At 38.4% G+C, this 21,500-nt stretch overlaps 1 protein-coding gene across 2 annotated transcripts in view; it reads right to left on the reverse strand.

Moving 5' to 3' along the window:
• LOC122793640 (anoctamin-7-like) overlaps window positions 1-21,500 on the reverse strand; it is a 2,355,351-nt gene that overhangs the window by 62,688 nt on the left and 2,271,163 nt on the right. For both annotated transcript variants that reach the window (XM_044061850.1, XM_044061849.1), the window contains exon 21: window positions 10,243-10,333. In XM_044061850.1, coding sequence (XP_043917785.1) covers window positions 10,243-10,333 — 91 coding nt within the window. The remainder of the gene's footprint in view (window positions 1-10,242; window positions 10,334-21,500) is intronic.

The following is a 21,500-nucleotide window of genomic DNA, read 5'->3' on the forward strand; positions in this document are numbered from 1 at the left end:
TAATGTAATCCAGGGAAGTGTGAAGAATGATGTAATGTAATCCAGGGAAGTGTGAATAATGATGTATTGTAACCCAGGGAAGTGTGAAGAATGATGTAATGTGAACCAAGAATGTGATTTTAAAAACAGAGAGAATCAGAGAGCATAAGCATTTTTGTCTTGACCATCCAAGTCATCAGCACTGTCTTGCCCTATATGTAAGTTTATCTTAGACTTGATTTTTTTCTTAGAAATAACTAGACACTAGAAAGATTAGACTAAGTGTTTTTCTGTGATGTCTGAACTCTTGACTAGCACTATGTAGTAAAAAGTATTGTCTTGTGTTTTGACTATTTGTTATTAAATATTTTAAAACCCTTTCAACTGTGGCTGTTTTTGTAGAGATAATTTATGCTCTTTAGAGTACTTGCATGCCTTTGGTAAAATTGTACAAAGCCACTCCAATAGCTTTAGCCCTGGGCTATACTACCAATTGGATAATAATATTGCACAGTAATAATTGGACACCCTTTTAATGGCCTTTGAGTAGCTGATAGATATTAGTAGGTGGTGGCAGCTGGTACTACCGTATAGTCTGGGAAAAAGGGCCACAGCTGGAGAACCTGTGCCAGCCTTCCCCAGGAGTGTCTGTGTGGTTGTATAAACTCTTCTCAAAGTGTGTGTGTGTGTGTGTGTGTGTGTGTGTGTGTGTGTGTGTGTGTGTGTGTGTGTGTGTGTGTGTGTGTGTGAGTGTGTGAGTGTCAGCTACTTGGGCAGGGACATGAAGCACTGGTTGGACAGAGAGGGTGCTGGAGGTTTTAGCTTGCCCACTAGGCTGAGATCTGGACCCTATAGCTGTGCCAGTGGGGAGTCTTATTGTGGACCTGGAGAGCAAGGGAGTGACCAGCCCCAGAATGACTGTGATCTCTGTGTGCTCTTAAGGGAAATTGCACTTTACTGTGTGTATTTGTTATCCTTTCCTCCTATATGATATGCCCCTTACTGGTGTTAGTGGTGAGGATTGAGGCTCCGTGATTGCTGGGCCAGGGCATGGGCATCACATATTAATTGGTGGCAGTGGTGCAATATCCACACCATATATTAATTGGTTGGCAAATACTAACTGGCTTGCAGTGGTGTGGGTAGAGTGAATTCCTGTAGCTTGTGTACAGTGAGCTCTGAAGGTGTTTACTACTCTAAATCAGCCACGCAGTGAATACTCAGAGTTCAGATCACAATTGCTTTATTTCTTTTGTTACCTTAGTCAGGGTGAGAAGGCAGCATGTCAGCAGAAGAGTATGGAAAGCTGACAAGGATCCAGCTGGTGGAGATGTGCCAGGCTAGGGGACTGGTGCATGGAAACCTGACTAAGGTAGCCTGATTGCATCATTGGTTACAGCTGCATCAGAAAACAGCAACTAGGAGGACAATCAGATTGGCAGTGGAGATATAATACCCTCAGAGAATGGACAGCTCAACCTTTCTGCAGTAGACTTAAAAATCCATCTGGAGCTAAAGAGACTTGAGTTGGAGGCCAGGCATTTGGCGATAGAAGCAGCTGAGAGACTGAGGAGTCTACAGGCTGAGGAGAATGAGAAACTGCTATGCCTGGAAGCCGAGAAAAAGGAGTGGCAGAGGAAGCATGAGAGGGAAATGCTAACTCTTAACCAGAGTCATGGAGGTAATGGAAAAGGAGTAACTGGACCCCAGAAGCACAAAAGGTCAGTAAATTTCTTCCGCAATTTAAAGAGGGGGATAATTTTGATAGTTTCATTCATATGTTTGAGTGGGTATGCAAACAGTATGGTGTTGACCAAAGGCTCTGGGTACGGTTCCTGACCCTCTTACTCCATTGTAAAGCTGTAACTGTTTTGTCAAAAATGTCTGACGCATGTTTTGATTATACTACTGTTAAAAATCACTTGTTAGAATTGTTTAAGCTAACACCTGAAACATATAGGAAAAAGTTTTGTGAGCATAGACACAAAGCAGATGAAAGTGTGTGTGAATATGTTGCTGAACTGAGCACTTATCTCCATAGGTGGGTGAGTGGATGTCAGGTCACCACTTTTGAAGGGCTGGCAGACATTTTGGTGAGGGAACAAGCCCTTAGCACTTTTATCTCAGGACACAAGGATCTGGTTAGCTGATAGACAATGTGCCACTTCAGATGAGTTGGGGAAGAAGGGAGACCTATACCTGGCAAGCAGGGCAGCCCTGCACAGGAAAGGGACACCCAATATTGCTCATGGGTCTAAAGGAACCCATGGTGGTCAGCACAGACTGCCCCAATAGAATCTGCCAGTAGTAGCAGGGAAAGCCACTAATCCAGGTACACATCCAGGAGCTAGGGTTAAATGTTTTGAATGCAACCAGTGGGGCCATGTGGCATACAGGTGTCCATGGAGGTAAGGTGGGGAACAAAAGATGAGGGAGCCAGTAAGTAGGAAAGACAAAATGCCAATAGTAGGTTGTCTTGGGACAACAAGGGTACCAAACTGCCACCAGAGGTTATATCCTATTGTAGTGAATGGCAAAGAGGCCATTGCCAAGAGAGACACAGCCTCTGATATAACCATTGTAAAGCCTGCAATAGATACAGAGGAGCACTACTTGCCTGGGCAGTCTACTTCAGTCAGGACTTTAGGAGAGATCCCATCCAAATACCTTTGGCTGGGGTTCACCTTGACTGGAAGGGTGGAAAAGGAAGCCAGCAAGTAGGTGTGTTTGAGGATATACCTGCACATGTCCTGATAGTGAACGATTTTGATAGTGCAGTACCCTGTGCTTGTGCAGTTACACGCAGTCAGGCTTGGAGACAAGCAGGTAAGTCTGGTAGCCTGGGGGAGACCCAGACAGACTGCATACTTGCAGCCAGGACTGGTGAGGTGGTTACTTCAGGGAGGGAGCTACCCTGTAGCAGTGAGACTGAAAGTAAACCACAGTTGCTCGGGGGTACTGATGGTCCTTTGGACAGAGTGACTGCAAAGGTAGAGGCGAGCAGTAGTACCCAGGCTGACAGTGAGGCACCACTGTCAGAGGATGCCAGACTTCCTGTGGAAAGGGAGCTGGGAATGGGTTACAAGGAGAGAGTTGAGAAAGGCTCAGCTCTCAGACCCTACATTGCAAGGCCTGAGGCAGGTAGCTAGGGAGGCACCTCATTCTCAAGGAAAGGGGGAATATGTATACTGGGACAAGGGGTTACTGTACAGAGAGTGGACTCCTGAGGGAGGTCTGGAAGGTGAGAGAGTACAGCAGTTGGTAGTACCTAGAGCCACCATCTGGCACTTCCAGCCATAGCCCATGATATTCCCTTTGCAGGTCATATGGGCATAAAACATATAAAAAGGCGTATTATGCAAAACTTCTATTGGCCTGTAATTTCCAGAGATATAACAGGGTACGGCAGGACCTGTGAGCAGTGCCAAGAGGTAGGCAAGGCAGTAGACAAGGTGAGAGCTCCTTTGATGCCTTTGCTTGTGATTGAGGAGCCATTTCAGAGGGTAGCTATGGATATTGTGGGTCCTATGAGTACTCCAAGTTCCACAGGGAAAAAGTATATCCTAGTGGTAGTGGATTATTCTACACGATACCCTGAGGTGGTGGCTTTGTACTCCATTGAAGCAGAGAAGGTGGCAAATGTGTTGTTAGAGATTTTCAGCAGGGTAGGTTTCCCAAAAGAAATACTGACTGACAGAGGTGCCAATTTCATGTCAGACCTGCTGGCTTGTCTGTGGAAGTCCTGTGGGATGAAGCACATGAAGACCACCCCCTACCATCCCCAGACTTATGGTCTTGTTGAGAAGTTAAACTCTACAGTCAAGTCCATGCGACTGGCATTTGCAAATCAGTTTAAGAGGGAGTGGGACAAATATTTTCCCCATCTGTTGTTTGCTTACAGAGAGGTTCCCCAGGAATCCACAGGTTTTTCACCCTTTAAGTTGCTGTATGGGCAGAGGGTGAGGGGACCTCTAGATTTAATTTGAGATGAATGTGAAGGTGAGTGCGAGTCTCACAAGGAGTTTGTTGTGGCATACATCCTAAACCTCAGGACAAGGCTCAGGAAACTCATGGGCCTGGCCCGGGAGAACCGGCCAGAAGCCCAACAACAGAAAAAGATGTGGTATGACAGGAATGCTTGAGCTAGAGAGTATGCTGTGGGGCAGCAGGTAATGGTTCTCATTCCTGTCAGACACAACAAGCTGCAAGCAGCTTGGGAGGGACCCTACAAGGTGGTAAGAAAGGTAAGTGATGTTAACTACATGGTGGAACTGCTACACAGAAGGCAGGGGCACAAATTGTGCCATGTTAACATGATATAACCTTACCAAGATAGGGAGGCCCTTGTGCTGAACATTTGCAGTGGACTGCAGGAGGAGTCTAAGGGAGATCTGGTGACTGATATCCTCAGTGAGGCTTGGGCTGACACCTCAGTGGTAGGGGTAGCAATGTCCCAGCAGCTATCTCCCACCCAGGTTCGAGAAATCCAGGCAGTGTTGCAGGAATCTGGGGACATCTTCACTGGGAAACCAGGGTGCACCCACCTGGGGTAGCACCAGGTGGATACAGGACCCCAAAGGTCTATTAGGCAGGCCCCTTATAGAGTGCTTGAGAGAGTCAGACTCTGAAGGAAGGGGTACAGGAGATGTTGGAACTAGGGGTGATTCAAGAGTCCAACAGTCCCTGGGCCTCCCCAGTGGTGCTGGTGCCAAAGAAGGATGGCAGCACCAGGTTCTGTGTGGACTACAAGCAATTAAATAGTCACACCGAGTCAGATGCTTATCCCATGCCTAGGACAGATGAGGCCCTAGAGCAGCTGGGTGGGGTTAAGTATCTTACAACCATTGATCTTACTAGGGGTTACTGGCAGGTGCCCTTGACTCCCAGTGCTAGAGAGAAGTCAGTCTGTGTGGCTCCTTTTGGCTTATATGAGTTCACAAAGATACCCTTTGGGATGAAGAATGCCCAAGCAACTTTTCAAAGGCTGGTAAATCATATACTAGCAGGAGCAGGAGGTTTTGCCCTTGCTTACCTAGATGATATTGCCATCTACAGCCATTCCTGGCAAGAGCACCTTCAACATGTCAGGAAGGTGCTGGGCAGACTACAGAGGGCAGGGTTGACTATTAAGCTGAGCAAATGTCAGGTGGGTATGGTAGAGGTCTCCTACCCAGGATATAGAGTGGGAGTGGTAAGATAAGGCCAGAATCTGCCAAAATGGAAGCCATTCAGGCATGGCCTGCAGCTGTTACTAAACAGCAGGTGAGGGCATTTTTAATGACAGCAGGGTACTACAGAAAGTTCATCCCCAGTTATAGTACTATATCTGCTCCCCTCACAGACCTGACAAGGAAGAACAGGCCAGATAAGGTAGTGTGGACCCCAGCATGTGAGCAGGCATTCAAGAAGCTTTGTGAGGAACCCCTGTATTAGCCAGTCCAAATTACAGCAAATAATTTGTTGTACAGGTGGATGCTTTGAACCATGGGGTGGGGCTGTACTTAGCCATAGTTCTTCAGAGGTGGAAGACCATCCAGTGGTTTATCTCAGTCATAGGCTTCAACCCAAGGAGGAATGCTATGCAGCTGTAGAAAAGGAAGGTTAAGCCATAGTGTGGGCACTGCAGAAACTTCAGCCATATTTGTATGGAAGGAAATTCACTGTTATGACAGACCACAACCCCCTAACATGGTTAAACAGAGCCAGCAAAATGCCAAGTTGCTAAGATGGAGCCTGGGGTTCTAAGCATATGATATGTCTGTGGAGCACCACAGTGGAATTAGCAATGCCAATGTCTCAAGACAGGGAATGGGGTAAGGTACACCCAGATAGACCTAACTCCCTCAAGCAGCATTTCTCAAGGGTCATTTGAAAAACTAGCTTGAGTTCTCCAGGGGGAGAGATATGTGAAGATTGAGTGAAGATAGATGAAGGCTGCCAGCCTAGCCAGATAGAATTTTGGAGATAATTCTGTCGTTTGTAAATATTAATGTAAACCACAGGCTTGTTGTCTTAAATGGTAAAAATAGTGTTACATGTGGAACTGAGAAAAGGTAACAACAGTGCACTCTACTGACCAAGTAAATCATGTTGTGACTCTTTGATGTAAACACGGATCTGGCCAGTCTAGATGAAGGAATTCTTGCTATTGTTTTAAGGACAGAATTTGCATGCATAAATGTCCTTTATTGCTCTGGTTTCTGCCCAGCGGTGAAGAATGCAAATGTAGTTTCTGTTAGCCTGGGAACTGAGGGAAGTGTGAAGAATGATGTAATGTAACCCAGGGAAGTGTGAAGAATGATGTAATGTAACCCAGGGAAGTGTGAAGAATGATGTAATGTAAACCAAGAATGTGATTTTAAAAACAGAGAATCAGAAAGCAGAAAACATTTTTGTCTTGACCATCCAACTCATCAGCACTGTCTTGCTCTATATGTAAGTTTATCTTAGACTTGTGTTTTCTCTTAGAAATAGCTAGAAACTAGAAAGATTAGACTGTATTTTTCTGTAATGTCAGAACTGTACTACTGAATTATTTTAAGTATTTCTATATGATCTCTGAACTCTTGACTAGCACTGTGTAGTAAAAAGTATTGTCTTCTGTTTTGACTATTTGTTATTAAATATTTTTAAACCCTTTCAACTGTGGCTATTTTTATAGAGAGAATTTAAGCTCTTTAGAGTACTTGCATGCCTTTGGTAAAACTGTAGAAAGCCACTTCAATAGCTTTAGGCCTGGGCTATACTACCAATTGGATAATAATATTACACAGTAATAAATGGACACCCTTTTAAGGGCCTTTGAGTAGCTGATAAATATTAGTGGGTGGTGGCAGCTGGTACTACCTTTTAGTCCAGGAAAAAGGAGCACAGCTGGAGAACCTGTGCCAGCCTTCCCCAGGAGTGTCTGTGCAGTTGTATAAGCTCTTCTCAAAGTGCGTGTGTGTGTGTGTGTGTGTGTGTGTGTGTGTGTGTGTGTGTGTGTGTGTGTGTGTGTGTGAGAGCTACTTGGGCAGGGACACGAAGCACTGGTTGGACAGAGATGGTGCTGGAGGTTTTAGCTTACCCACTAAGCTGAGATCTGGACACTATAGCTGTGCCAGTGGGGAGTCTTATTGGGGACGTGAAGAGCAAGGGAGCGACCAGCCCTGGACTGACTGTGATCTCTGTGTGCTCGTAAAGGAAATTGCACTTTACTGTGTGTATTTGTTATCCTTTCCTTCTATATGAGACGCCCCTCATTGGTGTTAGTGGTGAGGATTCAGGCTCCTTGATTACTGAGCCAGGGCATGGGTGTCACAGTCCACCCCTTCACCAATCAGAGCAATTAAAGGCAAGACAGTTGAACAACCAGTGGCAACCGAGATCACCAGCCCAACCTCCACAGAGATGCCAGTCCTATTGGCAGATTCGCAATTACCGGAACCCAAATTGGAATTGAATTGCACTTCCACTACTTTGACTAGCGTGTACCTGGATGAATTATGTGCACAACCAATCACCAATAGGATCATGAATCCAGCCTCTGATGGTCGACCAATCCGACAACCTGACTTGCAGCATCTTGAGCAATCTTTTTCCACCAATGTTCCAAGGTTACAAACTGACACAATTTCTGACCAGGTATTAAATCCTAAATGTAAAATTGTGACTAATAAAAGGCAATTTCAAAATATACAACTTTTCATCCCATTTGATAAACTCTGACTGTGGTGATTTATTTGAGCATGGTTTTACATTTATCCCTAAAAAGTACACTGATTTAGCATATACCTTAGTGGACTTAAAACAATTTACTCGTAAACTGAACTTTAAGGTACTTTTTGGTAATTCTGCTGACATTTTGAACCTGTTTCAGGTTTCAAGTATATTTAACCCTCTTTGCATTCGAGCATTTTGTGCTATGAGAAAATATGTGAACTTGACTTCCTTCAGGTATTAAGGAATAAGAGAAGGTTTAACAATGTTTGTAAGTACCTAAGGCCAGACAAAATTGAGTTGTTAAATGAACTAAGTAAAAAAAACTCAGATTTATGAAACCTGATAAGGGGGTGGGTTTGTTATAATGGATAGGAAAGATTATGCAGACATAATGTGTTTGCTATTATCTGATGAGACTTAGAATGGGTATATGTGAATGAAGTTAATACATCATACAGAAGAATTAAAAATACTTTAAATTACATGTTTATTGACCATCAAATTAACATGGATGAGTTTAATTTTTTGAATATAACATCTCCTGTTGTCCCCATGATTTTTGGCATCCTTAAAATACATAAGTGTCTGCACCAACCACCTTTATGACCAATTGTGGATGCCAGGGGATCTATTACATACTCCTGCAACAAGTTCTTAGTTGAAAAATTAAAACACTTAATAATGAATAAAGCCCACCTTTGTAAAGATTCTTGGAATTTTTTAGGAAAAAATCAATAATGTAGCTTTTAATGGGGGGGTTACATTTCCTACAATTAATGTCAATGATCTTTATACCATTATTTCCCATCACACAGGTTTGGCTTGGTTCAGGGAGTGCCTTTTTCATAATGGTATCACAAGATCTTATCAACACCTAGGAAACCTTGTTAGAGATTTTGTTAAAAAACAATTATTTCATTGAACAGAAATATTTTTTACAGTGTACAAAAGTCAAGATGGGTTCTGCCTGTGGCAGCTTGGTCGCTAATATTGTTATGCAGCAGTGGGAAAGGAAGTTTCTTTTCAATTCAGAATTCATTCAATTTTGTAAACCCTATACTCATTACTTAGATGATATATTTATTATGCGGAACCCAAGTCTTGATATGTTATCTGAATTTATTGATTAATTAATCAAACAGTCAAATTTTTAAAGTTTTCTTCTGAATTCAACCAGTACAGCATTGCATTTTTGAATATTTGGTTTAGTAATGATATTGCTAACTAAAGATTTTGTTTGCAAATTTACAGCAAGCCCACCTTTTCAAATGGGTGCTTACATTACACTAGTTTGCATCTGTCTTTACAGAAGTGTGTTGTATTTAAAGGTCAATTTGTTAGAGCAGCATGCATGGTCTTGGTGTTTGAAAACTTTTTAAATGAATGTACATTAATCAAGGACATGTTTTTAGCATGCGAGTACCCAACCCATTTTGTTGACCAACTTATGTATGAAGTTATAAATGAAAGGGAAAGCATTTTTATTTCCCAGTTTTAAACTATGGACAAATTAGGAACAGTGATGTCATAAGTGGAAATGATGTAGAAGTATTACATTGTGAACATATAAATGGTAATGCTAACTTACAGTTAAGTAAGTGTGATGGTAGCACTTCCTTTAAAGATCCTTCCTTTATTTGTCCCATCATCACTCAATGCAGTGCTGACAGTTCCATAGTGAGAAGGACTATTGAAGATAAGTGGTTAATTTTCAAAGATGATAAGCACATTTTAGAAAGTCTTGGGACTAAACCTCATATCATATACAGGAAGGCTTTCAACTTAAAGAATATAGTTCAGAAGTTTGGTGATCAGTTTAGTTCTTCAAATATAAAAGGACCAAACACTTTTTGTAAGTCAAAATGTGGGTGTTGTGCAGTTTGTCAGCATATTTTACTGTGTGAAAGTTATAAAGTTTAGCATTTTAACCTGAAGATGTGAGGATTATACAATTGTAACACCAGAGATGTTGTTTACACTGCTATTGGTCAATGTTGCCCTGCCTTTTAATTAGGGAAAATGGAGCATAGGTTGAGAGACTAGATTAATGAAAATGCCTACGAAATTAAAAAAATGAAGTTATCTAATGCTTTAGCTAGGCATATTCTGGAAGAACAACGGCATATTTTTTACATACTTCTTATATTCCTACTCTGGATTGTTCTTCAGTCTTTCAAACCTGACATATTTTCTGACATCCTCCACTGCTTTGGAGTAACTCTAGTTGCTCTGAATTGTCCAGATCCAGGATATCTTTATTAATTTTTATCTCCTGTATCATGGCAAGGTATTCTTCTCCCTTAGCTAGCCAAGCAGGCTGCACATCTGATATCAAACATGTTTTGGTTAAGGTTGAGTTATCCATTCCCAATCACAACATTAAAAGGTATGCTTTAGTTAAACAAAAATGGCTGCATCTGTCTCAGCACAGAGAACTGCACATTACTATATTATTTCCGGCACTATAATGCTTGGAATTAAGCAGTTAGTCTTATTTAGTTAATGCATTTTATAAAATGAAAAGTAAACACTGGCATGTAGTATCACCATCTACATTCTTACCTCAAAAGCGATGATGAAGCCAAGGCGGATAGCTAGCAGCTTCCAGTAGAAGAGAGTAAGATTTCCATCATCATCTCTGAAAGCTTTATACCTAAGTTAAAAGGAAGCAGCACATAGTTTTTGGCAATACAGCTACCCGTATTAGTCTGAATATATTTTGCTTTTCTACTATGCGATATTATGTCCCACCATATCTGTTTTACTATTTCATCTCTATTCTGAACTCAGCTTTTGTTAAATGCATAAATGTGTTACATATAAAATGGCATTACAATGTAATACTTTTTTGAAATACACAGTACTTTAACAGACTGAAACTGTCAAAGTAGTATAAGATACTTTAATAAAGAACCATACACTGTCTCTTGAACTGCTTTTCTTTGAATTAATCTGGCTGTAAAAAAGGAAACAACGTATTTCATACCTTCAAACTAGTTTGATTTTGCCATCATATGCATCATAAGTGTCATTTCAGACATACCCTTATAACAGCTTATAGGTTCATAGGTTCATAGATTAGTACTAGGCTAACTGCCCTTGCGAGCCATTTTAAGCCTAGCCAATTTCCCTTGTGAGACTCAAACCCTGTACCTTGTGTTTGTAAAGCAAACAGCTTAACCATTATGCACCCTCATCTTCCTCTCCCACTAAATGCTATGGTTTTGTTTTGTGCACTTCATAACACATTAAAACATGTGCCAGATTTCCTGCTAGGTTCACTATGTAATGATGCATTCATTCTACATTGATTCACATTGCAAACAGCAGAAATAGTGGACTATGAGTGATAATAATTGTGTAGTTATGAGCTCCTTCTAATACTGAAGCTGCACATGTGGACATGAAACAACCAATGAAGGAAACAACAAAAAAGGACTACACTGGCAGCACAAAACACAAACAGCTAGACTGGTAAGTGGAAGACCACGTGTACTACAGTTACTGTTGTAATAGAAGTGATCTACACTGTCCAAGTCTTTCTCTGTGGTCCTTCCTGTTAGACTTTCTACTTATCCAGAAAATGATGTGGTAGACATTTCATCAAATGGGTCGAGCAAACAGCATAATGATAAAAGCAATAAAGTACATCCAGTCTTGAACCCCTACCATCTTCTGTTAATTACTGACACCTTATCTGCTATGCCAACAAGACACTAGCAAAGCTTTGCGAAAACTGAATGCTTCTACTCAATGACATGTACTCAGTTATAGCCTGTGTGTAGTATCCGATGTTAGAAGACAGTAATAAATGACAGGGTTACTAGCAATTGCTTATGCTCATTGTGGTTTGAGTCAACAATGAATGTCTCAAAAATTAATTAGGAAGCCTTTATGGAGAAAGTGGATAGGTGAAGAACTACTTTTTTAGATTAATTCTGTGAACCTATATTTTAGTGCATCTTGCGATATATTATAGGCAATGAGAAATTTAATGTGAGCCATATTTTGGTAGTATTTACAGATTAGAAATGATTATGGTAGTGCAGGGCCCAGCTTTAGCATTTCAAATGATGACTATAGCTCTTTCATAAGGTCTGTCCTCCATACAGCATAGCTTTCCAGATACACTCTCTTGCTCTCTGTCTGTCTGTCTATGTGCCTCTCACACACACATACATACACACACACACACACACACACGCACACACGCACACACGCACACACGCACACACGCACACACACACACACACACATGCATATCTCCAGAGTAAGAGTAGTCAGTATACTGAAATACTTGGGAAAACTGGGAATGACATGTTAAGGTACCAAATTCCTCCTCATGAGTATAATCAGGCATTTGTCAGTTTCAATCTGTTACATACATGACATCAATGCTGATCTAATATAGCAAGAAGATTAGATACTGAGGGGAGAGGCTGAAAATGTGCTGCATTAAGTGCAGACTATATGCACATGCTGTTTTTGTACTCCAGACATAAACAGGTTTGGGACACAGTGATAGGAGTCACACCCTCTGAGGTTTGAATTAGACTTCCATCATTAATTATCCTGAATTTTGACTATGGGGGATGACAATAACTTTAAAAAGCTTGTGGTGGAGGAACAACAAAAGCTGAGGGTGGTCTTTTTGGCTACCTGTGCTATTTTGTTAAAGCACTGAAAATCTGGTCCAGAGGATTTCACTCTATGTTGTGCTGCTTATGAGAATTAGCTCTGGTACATTTGTAAAAAGCATAAATTTGTACAAAAGTGTAAATGTTTTAGCTTATATTTTTTACAGTTTAACCCAGATAAAGTGAACATTTTCTGTTCTTTTTCCTTTCTGATTTGTGATATTATTGTAAAATATTTTAATTAAAATATGTTTTCATTTACTTTCTAGCAATGTTATACTGACCTTACTCACATAACAATGTTATACTGACCTTACTCACTTAATAAAACTTTTTGCTTTACAGCCGTAACATTGCATATAGCTCACCAGTCAATATTTTCAGAATCTATAAAAAAAAAGCACTTGAAATGCAAACAAATGAAAATAATTTACTGTAAATGAGTGCTTTTGTCTATAAATACACAACAGACTTCATCAGAATGTCAGACATCTCTGAGTACACTTTATAAACCGGTCAGTCACATGATTACTTACATCAGAAACTGTATACCTAACTACTAAAATATATAACAATATTACACATTTTTAAACACACTGAATTTATAACACCCCTAACTGTTTTTTTTTATAACATTTATTGTTAATAATAGCATTCTAGCCTGTACATTTATCTGCTTCCAATAATAGCTGCCCTCTTGTCTCTCTTATTTTGAAGCTATTAAACTCATAAACTCATCACCTTTTGATTGTAGATTTTACAAAACAGAAAAAGCTAGATTAGTATTGCTCCTGATTGCTTGCTGGCTATGAAACCATATTTATCAGATTGAATTAAGTTAGCTAAAATCTTGTTTAACCTACCTGTCAAAATGCACATAAAACAGATATAATAAAACTCTGAATTTGAAATAGGCTCATACAATGATAAAAAAAAAAACAGTCCACTGTTTATTTAGGTCATAAGCTTTCTCAGGCTGGCCATTTGGGACAAGAGAATATAACCATATATACACACACACACACACACACACACACACACACACACGCACACACACGCACACACACACACACACACACACACACACACACACACACACACACACACACACACACACACACTTCTGAAGGGACTTCATACATTTAAACTTCAAGAATATCGGTTAGCAACTTTCAGCATCATCTGATTAATATGCACTGTGTATCATCTGATAATAACTTGAAAGATCTCTACATTCTCATAACTGCCCACTGAGAGATGACCTGCATGGCACTATCCCTCAATTTGCCTACCAGACTATCATTCTTTAATTCTCTAATTCTCATATCTAATGAACTTTGAAATGCAGGTATATTCTCAAAATTCCTAATGTAATATATGCCTTCCTAAATTCCTCTCTCTAATCCATTATGGAACACATTCCAGCCTTCATCTCTTTGATTAGTTGCTTGTTTACCATTCCTTGCGTTTTATCCTGCGAGGTCTCAAGCCAATTCATTCACTTCTTCATCCATTCCTTCTTCTTTTTCCAAATAACTTTTTTTTAACTTGCTGGATCATGTTTGCACCCATTCCATGCCATGCATGCCAGTCACTAACTTTTTTTCCTGGCAGTAATCGAATCCCAAGTTGTCCACTGCACTACTAACTAGGATCTAAATTCCTATACCTTAATAAAGGAGGTGCTGAATCTCCATAATTTCACACAATGCTTGAAGATTATTGTCAGAAATAACTATAAGGTATGTATGTAATTCAGATGCCATGTGTAAATGCTTTACTGTTGCAATGGCTTTACCATTTCTACAATATATATCACAAGCTGCAGCCCCCCCCCCCCAGCAAAGCAGTATCTGACAATCTCATATGTGTTAAGACAGTTAATCAGAAGTTTATTCTGTGAAACATTTTGTTAACCAAAAGCCTTGTACTCTAACCTTTACACATTATATACCAGTCACCAAAAATAATCAGTTAGCCTTCATGAAAGCCTAAAATACAACTCAAAATGCTTCTCATCTCAGATATGCAAATAGCAAATAGAACTCTACTCTACTGCATCTTAACCATCATGTATCTTCTCTAATCAGCCATGTTATGGGCAATTATCATGGCTTGCATGGCCCTGGAAATCAGGATGACAACTCCACTTCTCCCCCTCCCTTAAGTCTAAAAAAATAGCTATGTTTAAAAAACCTGTTGTGCTCATTTTTGGTGCTCCTGAAGGGACACATATGCCTCTTGTAAATGGATGATAAAGGCACCTGTCAATTTAGCAAATGCCAATATCTAGGATTTATTTATGGGACTCATTAGAACATTTATATTCTGTAACAGTATTTTCATACTTTTTGAAGTTGATAATGGCCAGCGCATTGGTGCAGTGGTTAACACTGTCACCTCACAGCAAGAGGTTTTCTGGTTCAATTCTTGGATGGGGTGCCTTCTGTGTGGAGCCTGCATGTCCTCCCTGCATTCACGTGGGTTTCTTCTAGGTACTCCAATTTCTTCCCACATTTGAAAGACATGCATCTGGAGTATTTCTCCCCCAGTCTCTGCTAAAAATATGCACTGTCTTAGTCAGATTCTCCCGGTCAATAAATGTAAAATAAATAATACCTCCTTAATCTATAATACTCATAAAGCCCACCCTTCCTGGGTTGTATCTGCCCAAAACGGTTTCCAACAATGGCTTCAACCTCCTTCTGTTTCCAAACAAGCAAGCACCTACCTCATTATGCCAAACATTGTCATAGCACTAATATGCAAAAATGTCAAAAACAAGATATGTTAGCAATAGTTTACAAATGAAACACTCAAATAAACTATTTACAATTTTGCTAAAGAACCTAGGTAACTGGTAATGCACCCATGAGAAAGACATTTGTGCTGAAAGAATGGGGTAACCATGTTCTCAACCATCCTCTTAAACTGGCCTTGTAAGTGCTATACTATATATAATTACCTTTTAAGTTTAAATTGCTTTTCCTCCATCCATACCAAAAAGAGTATAACATCTCATCAACAGGGAAAGTTTCATAATAAATGCATGAATATACCGATTCAGTTTCCAGAAGCAATCCATTACTATAAATAAGACAATAATACATGTAATAATTTAGTATGTACAATAGACACCCTCTTATCTGGCTCTCTTTAACCAGCCATCAAATTTCTGCCATAGCCCTAGCAAAAGACAACAGAGAAGAACAGCACTTCTGCCTCCTCTAGGCTAAATAATGACAGACAGTTGAGTTTTAGACTACATATTCTTTAGAAAAATGCATATTAACACAAACCCTATTATTCTAGCTGATTTATTACGTATAAATTCTATGTTGTATGCTTTTTCTTTCTGATTATTCGTTTATCCAGCCTAAGGTCCAGTCCCACCGAGACCAGATAAGAGGGAGTCTACTGTATGCATAAAAGACATCTCCATATATTAATAGGTCCTACACACATTTTAAGATATTGTTACACTGTGAGCTATGGCTCTATAACTATAAATAATGTTCTAAAATCATATCATGAAAACACAGTTAGGTTGACTAGACACTCAGATAGTGGGAGTAAAAGTATCAAATAATACTTTCCATACCCCTCACTGAGATAGTTTTAATCCTAAAGGTAACAGGATAATTAATAAAACAACTTTGCTTCAGTCTGTCTTCATACACACTGAAGTAATCTGTTTATTTTTTCTAAATTATGAGTTAAATTAAAGACATACAAAAATACAATTAGTCTCAGGCATGCTATTTTTAGACTATTTTCATTTTATTCTAACTATACAGTAGGAAGGCTACAGTTAAAGTATGAAATTAAATTTTGCACTACAGACATAGATTTCAACTGTAGTCATAGCTACATCGCTAATTTATAAGAAAACTAAGGTTCAAAACAAAGCAAGTATGAACAAATGCGTGCTTTATTGAGTTGGAGTGGGCGAATACTGTGGAGCTATTCAACTCTGAGATTATGCATGTCACAAGACAGGCTTACCTTGATTTATATTTAAAAAAATCCTTTTCTTCTCTGCATCTGACACTGCATGCTTGATCTGGTTCTTTATCAACATTCTGTAATTACAAAGAGCATAATATATACTGAAAACAACAAAAAGCAGGAAAGTATTTTGTGAAGAAGGGGTGAGAAAGATGCCCTTAAACCTTTGCATACCAAACTTGAGGTGGCTGCACCTCAGTTCAAATGGAAAACCCTACAAGAAGTTTTTAATCTTTTATTTTTAAAATGGATAATTATCTTTTCACAGTGGCCATGTGACTTCACATGGGAAACTTTCATTTCACTTCCTTGTGAGGTATTCAGTTAGCTGAGAAGAACTGTGTTTTGAAAAATATCATCAACATAGGTGGATTTTTATTAATTTATGACTATTTTACAGACTGAAACTTCTGTTCATAATCTATGCATTCAACTATCTTTTGATTTTACGTTTTTGTGATTGTCAGTCAGTCACTATCTCAGTGCAAGCAGACCAATGGAGTCTGAAAACTCCTATGCTTGGAGATGCAGACCACCTCAAACAGGTACTCTGTGCCCAGTTCCATAAAGTAGGGATATGGCACTCCTCAACTGGCATATGTTAATGAGAACTGGTACAGCCCTGTGCCTAATTTCAAAAGGAGATTCAGGCGATTCAGATTTTTACACTGGTGATGCATGCCACTGTAAAACCCAGAAGCAATGGAGTAGCACATTGAAGTCCATGGGCTATTGCAGCAGTTTTACACCTAAACCTGTTAAAGAGGAAAAGGAACTACAGGCAGCACATGATGGGAAACCGCACTGCCTGCTGTATCAAGTCTCACATACAGGAAGACCTGTACTCCTATATGATGGGAAATGATGGGGGGGGGAGGGGTAGTGAAGGACCATGCAGATGGGTGGCAGTGGTATTTATATATCTGAGTCATTTACACCACTGATTACACACAGATGTCACTTCTTTGTGATTACAGAAGCAGAGTCCCCAAGGTAGAACTGCAACATGCCCATCCTATTGTTTGGAAATTAAAAATACATGCAAAACAGTCTAGTGTTCTACATACATGGGGAGCTGCATAGCAAAATAGCTTCAAGACTTCAACTCCAAATGTATGTCAGCACTGGTACTACAGATGGTCTCAATCCATGCACTAGGAGTGCTGATATTCAGGTGGAACTATGGTGCCATACAACTTTTGGTGAACTTTGTGGGCCCAGTTATACTTTGGCAGTTATCAGACTGCACAAGGGGTAGCGAGATTCACTATCATAGAATTTCATAACCACAAATTGCATAAAGAGACTACAAGATATGTGGTGCTTTAGCATTTCTATGTAAAGTGTTGGACATGCCTTGACCCACCCCCCTCCGCCCAGTATGACATCATGTTCATAGTGGGGTTGTAATTAGAAATTAAAGTAGCTGTGCAGAATGATGGGGCTTTCTGTTGTGTTGCCTCAATGCTTTTGAAATCTAGCCATGACAGCGATATGACTGTCAACTCCGCATTTTTGCCAAATAGTTTTCGCTAAATGAACTACACATGCACTGCCAACAGAAATCAGAAAGCTAGTAGGACTAATAATAATAATAATGAAGAAAGGGATAACAAGACAAAAAATGGAAAATGCCGGATATGCCAAAAGTGGAGAAAGTGAAAAGACTGATGGATCAATTGGCAGAGGAAGAGAAAAGAGAAAGTTGAGAAAACGGGAAGAGTGGCATAGGAAAAAACTGGGCTAGGTGAGATTAATTAATTGGCCAACAGTAAGCAATGAAGGACAATATGAGGGGCGGGAATTAAAGGAGTATTGTAATGAAACGAATGAACAGAAAAGAATATAAGTGAAACAAGGATAGAAGAATGAACACTCCATGAAAATAAAAGCTGTAATTAGATGAAAAATTGGGGAAATCAAAACAGAGTGGGTATAAAGATGGATCCCTATCAGTTTTCAGAAACCAAGACCATATGACTGAGTTTTTGAAAACTCAAAGCTTTTGAATGGAAATCGTGGTACATTGAGGACTGGGAAATTTACTCTTTTCTTCACTGTAATGCGATCTCGTAGTTGGTATGTATAATTCGTATGGAGTCGGGAGGTGAAGGGGGGCTTTCCCCCTGCATAAACATAAAAGAAAGTACATGTTTTTGATCTTCGAGTTTTCGGAAACTCAGTCATATGGTCTCATACGTATGAATTTCGAGTTTCTGAAAACTTGATCATCTGGCATAGATCCATAGAGATATAGAGTAAAGAGGGGATTTAAAGTTTTATGGCTGCAGTCAAGATTAGCTTGTGTTTATGGTAAATATGTTATTATTGTATAAGATATAAAATAAGTAGATTCCAGAAAAAGAAGATGGTAAATTATTCTACTCTAAGATGTAAAGTGATATAAAAATGGATGTAATTCCTAAAATTAAGCTGAATGGGAATGGATTAATGGGGGGGGGGGGTGAGATGTAAACAAGGGGAACTGCCAACCAAAAGCAGAATTCTGAAATGCAACATACATGAGGACTGCATGCATTATAATGAACAACTCCAATAAAAGAATAAACTGTTTAAAAATAAACTACACATGCTTGAAGCTAAAAATATATGACCACGTCTGTGCTGTTCTTAGTTCTTTTAAACAAAGCAAACCTCAGCACTCCAACTCAGTTATATAAATTTGACATTTTAATAAATCCATACATTCATTTTATTTTCTATAACTAATCCCATGCAATTCATTGTCCCAGGAGTCACAACCAACTTCTGCAGAGCAAAGGTACAAGCTAGGCAGTAGCACTGATAGGATATGAGTCCATTACAGTGAGCACATACTATTACATACACAACTAGATTCAATTTAACATTGTCAATCAAATCTACAATATTTCAGATCTGGAAATAAACTAAACTAAAAACCAGTATGAAGAGAGGAACAGATTTCAGACTCGACATAGTAGATAAATCCTCTGAGATATATATATATATATATATATATATATATATATATATATATATATTTTTTTTTTTTTTTGTTTGTTTTTTTAGGGCAAAATGCTCTCAGGTAGCAATGCAATCAGTTTTACTATCGTTCACTTGTTAATACAGATTAGAGAAAAAGAAACTTGTATGCTCAAATTCATACTCAATCTGTAAATAACAAGATCAGCTAAAAATCTGTCAAGTGATATCATCCTGACATTTGGATAGTAAAATCCGAATTGAAATGACCATTTACATGCACACAATGCATTGCATTTTGTTACGAATAAGCTCTACAGTCACATCTACAAATCTTTTTTTTTTTAGAAATATGACTTTTATTTTTTTTCAACATTTTTTTTTCACAAATATATAGTACAGTAACAGAAACAGAGAAATATATAGAACAAAGTACATGTAAATTTCTTAGTTGCATTAGAACAAATTAACATTAACAGAGCAGAAATAATTTCAAACTTACACAATTAACATAAAAATAGTTGAAAACTTTTTACTGTATAGATACATTAGTAATATAAACAATCCACTCATAAATTTTGAGTCTTAGTAAAGTCTGTCTTTGAGTAAGAAAACAGTTTTCTTTATCAGATTCTCTTAATCCTAACAGTACCTTGTTAAAACTATGTACAGTATGTACAATTGATGCCATCTACGATGGTCAGCATGTCTGCACTTCCTGTATCTTTACCGTTTTAGTATGAATATGATTCTAATGCATTTAGATTCTTGTGTTTCTCCTTATCGTTAAGAATAATATAGATGTTTATAGTCCCTTATCTGCATTCTGATTTTACTTTAAGATTTCTATAAACGCTTTTCAATATTTCTGATAGTACAAACATTTTTTTTTACTTCTTGTAATTAATTTACTTGCAAATACAAATTTCATGGCCATACCTTTAAAATTTCCTAGCGATTTTTGTCCTATCTAACCACGTTTGAGCTATGCATGATTTTATCATTGCACACAATGTTGCAATGATACATTTGCTTATATAAGTATAGTTTGCATGAAATACATGAAGCACTGCAATTTTCCATGACAGGGTAGATTTGGTGTAGAGGGATTAATTTTACTTAGAAAGAGTGGTGCATGATAGGGATTGTTATTTATCATAATTTGGGTATAAATTAATTTTTTAAGTGGGGTTAATTTTAAGGTAAGTTCAATCGGTGCAGATTTTTGGCCTACCGTAATCTTGTCATTTTTTCCATCCCGATATTTTGAATATAGGAGTGAATCTTGGTTTTAATTTTTGTTATTAATCTATATGTGTTAGATAGCATTTTGTTGGTATAACTGCATATCTTGATTGTTTAATGTAACGTCTGAGGTTATTTGCCTAATGATACTGTTATAACTTTTGTTTACTTCTAGCCTTTCCCTTAAATTCTCAATTGTTAGGTTTTTACTTTGATAGAAGTCCCAAATAGAAGTATATTTTACTAGCAGGTATTGGTTTAGATTTACCATAGTGTTGCTTAGTTTAATGTTAGGATTTAAATGTATTGGTTGTCCCAATATCAAAGTATCTTTACGATTTAAGGAGGATAACAGCTTTTGAAATGATAATACATTCCTTATAATTGTGAGGTGCATTTTAAGACACTGCAGAGTCTTACAGTTTAAAAAGGGTATTGCTTTAGGATTTATGTTTACTGAATTTAGATGTTTATGATATATTTTTATCCAAATGGGATACCATGCTGTATTAGACATTTCATAGTTTGCAGTTTGTATTATTCGATTGGCGTTTATAATGTCATAGTAAGTTTGAAAGTCTAGTAGTCCTAGTCCACCTTTCTGTTTGGGTAGTGTCAATCTCAAAAATGTTATTCTTGTATTTTTGGATGCCAAATAAATTTCCCTAAAAGCATTTCAAGCTTGGAAAATAATTTTTTCAGAATATTTTGATTTATAGCATTAAAATAAAACAGTATTCTTGGAAGTATATTCATTTTAATTATGACCACCTTAGAGAGTGGTGATAGGTTAAGATTAAGCCATCTTTTAGTGTCTTCTGTAATGCTGACCCATGTTCTAAACTGATTTTGTTTAGTTAATTCTGATTGGGGGTGAACAAATGTGATGCCTAGATATTTGAGATTATAATTTACTTTAATTCGAGTTTCAGGGAAGTAGAATTCTTTGTGTCCTAGAAAATTTAA

The sequence above is a fragment of the Protopterus annectens genome, chromosome 2.part0 (genome assembly GCF_019279795.1).
Source record: "Protopterus annectens isolate FY-2018-M chromosome 2.part0, PAN1.0, whole genome shotgun sequence".
In the NCBI taxonomy this organism is placed as follows: Eukaryota; Metazoa; Chordata; order Ceratodontiformes; family Protopteridae; genus Protopterus; species Protopterus annectens.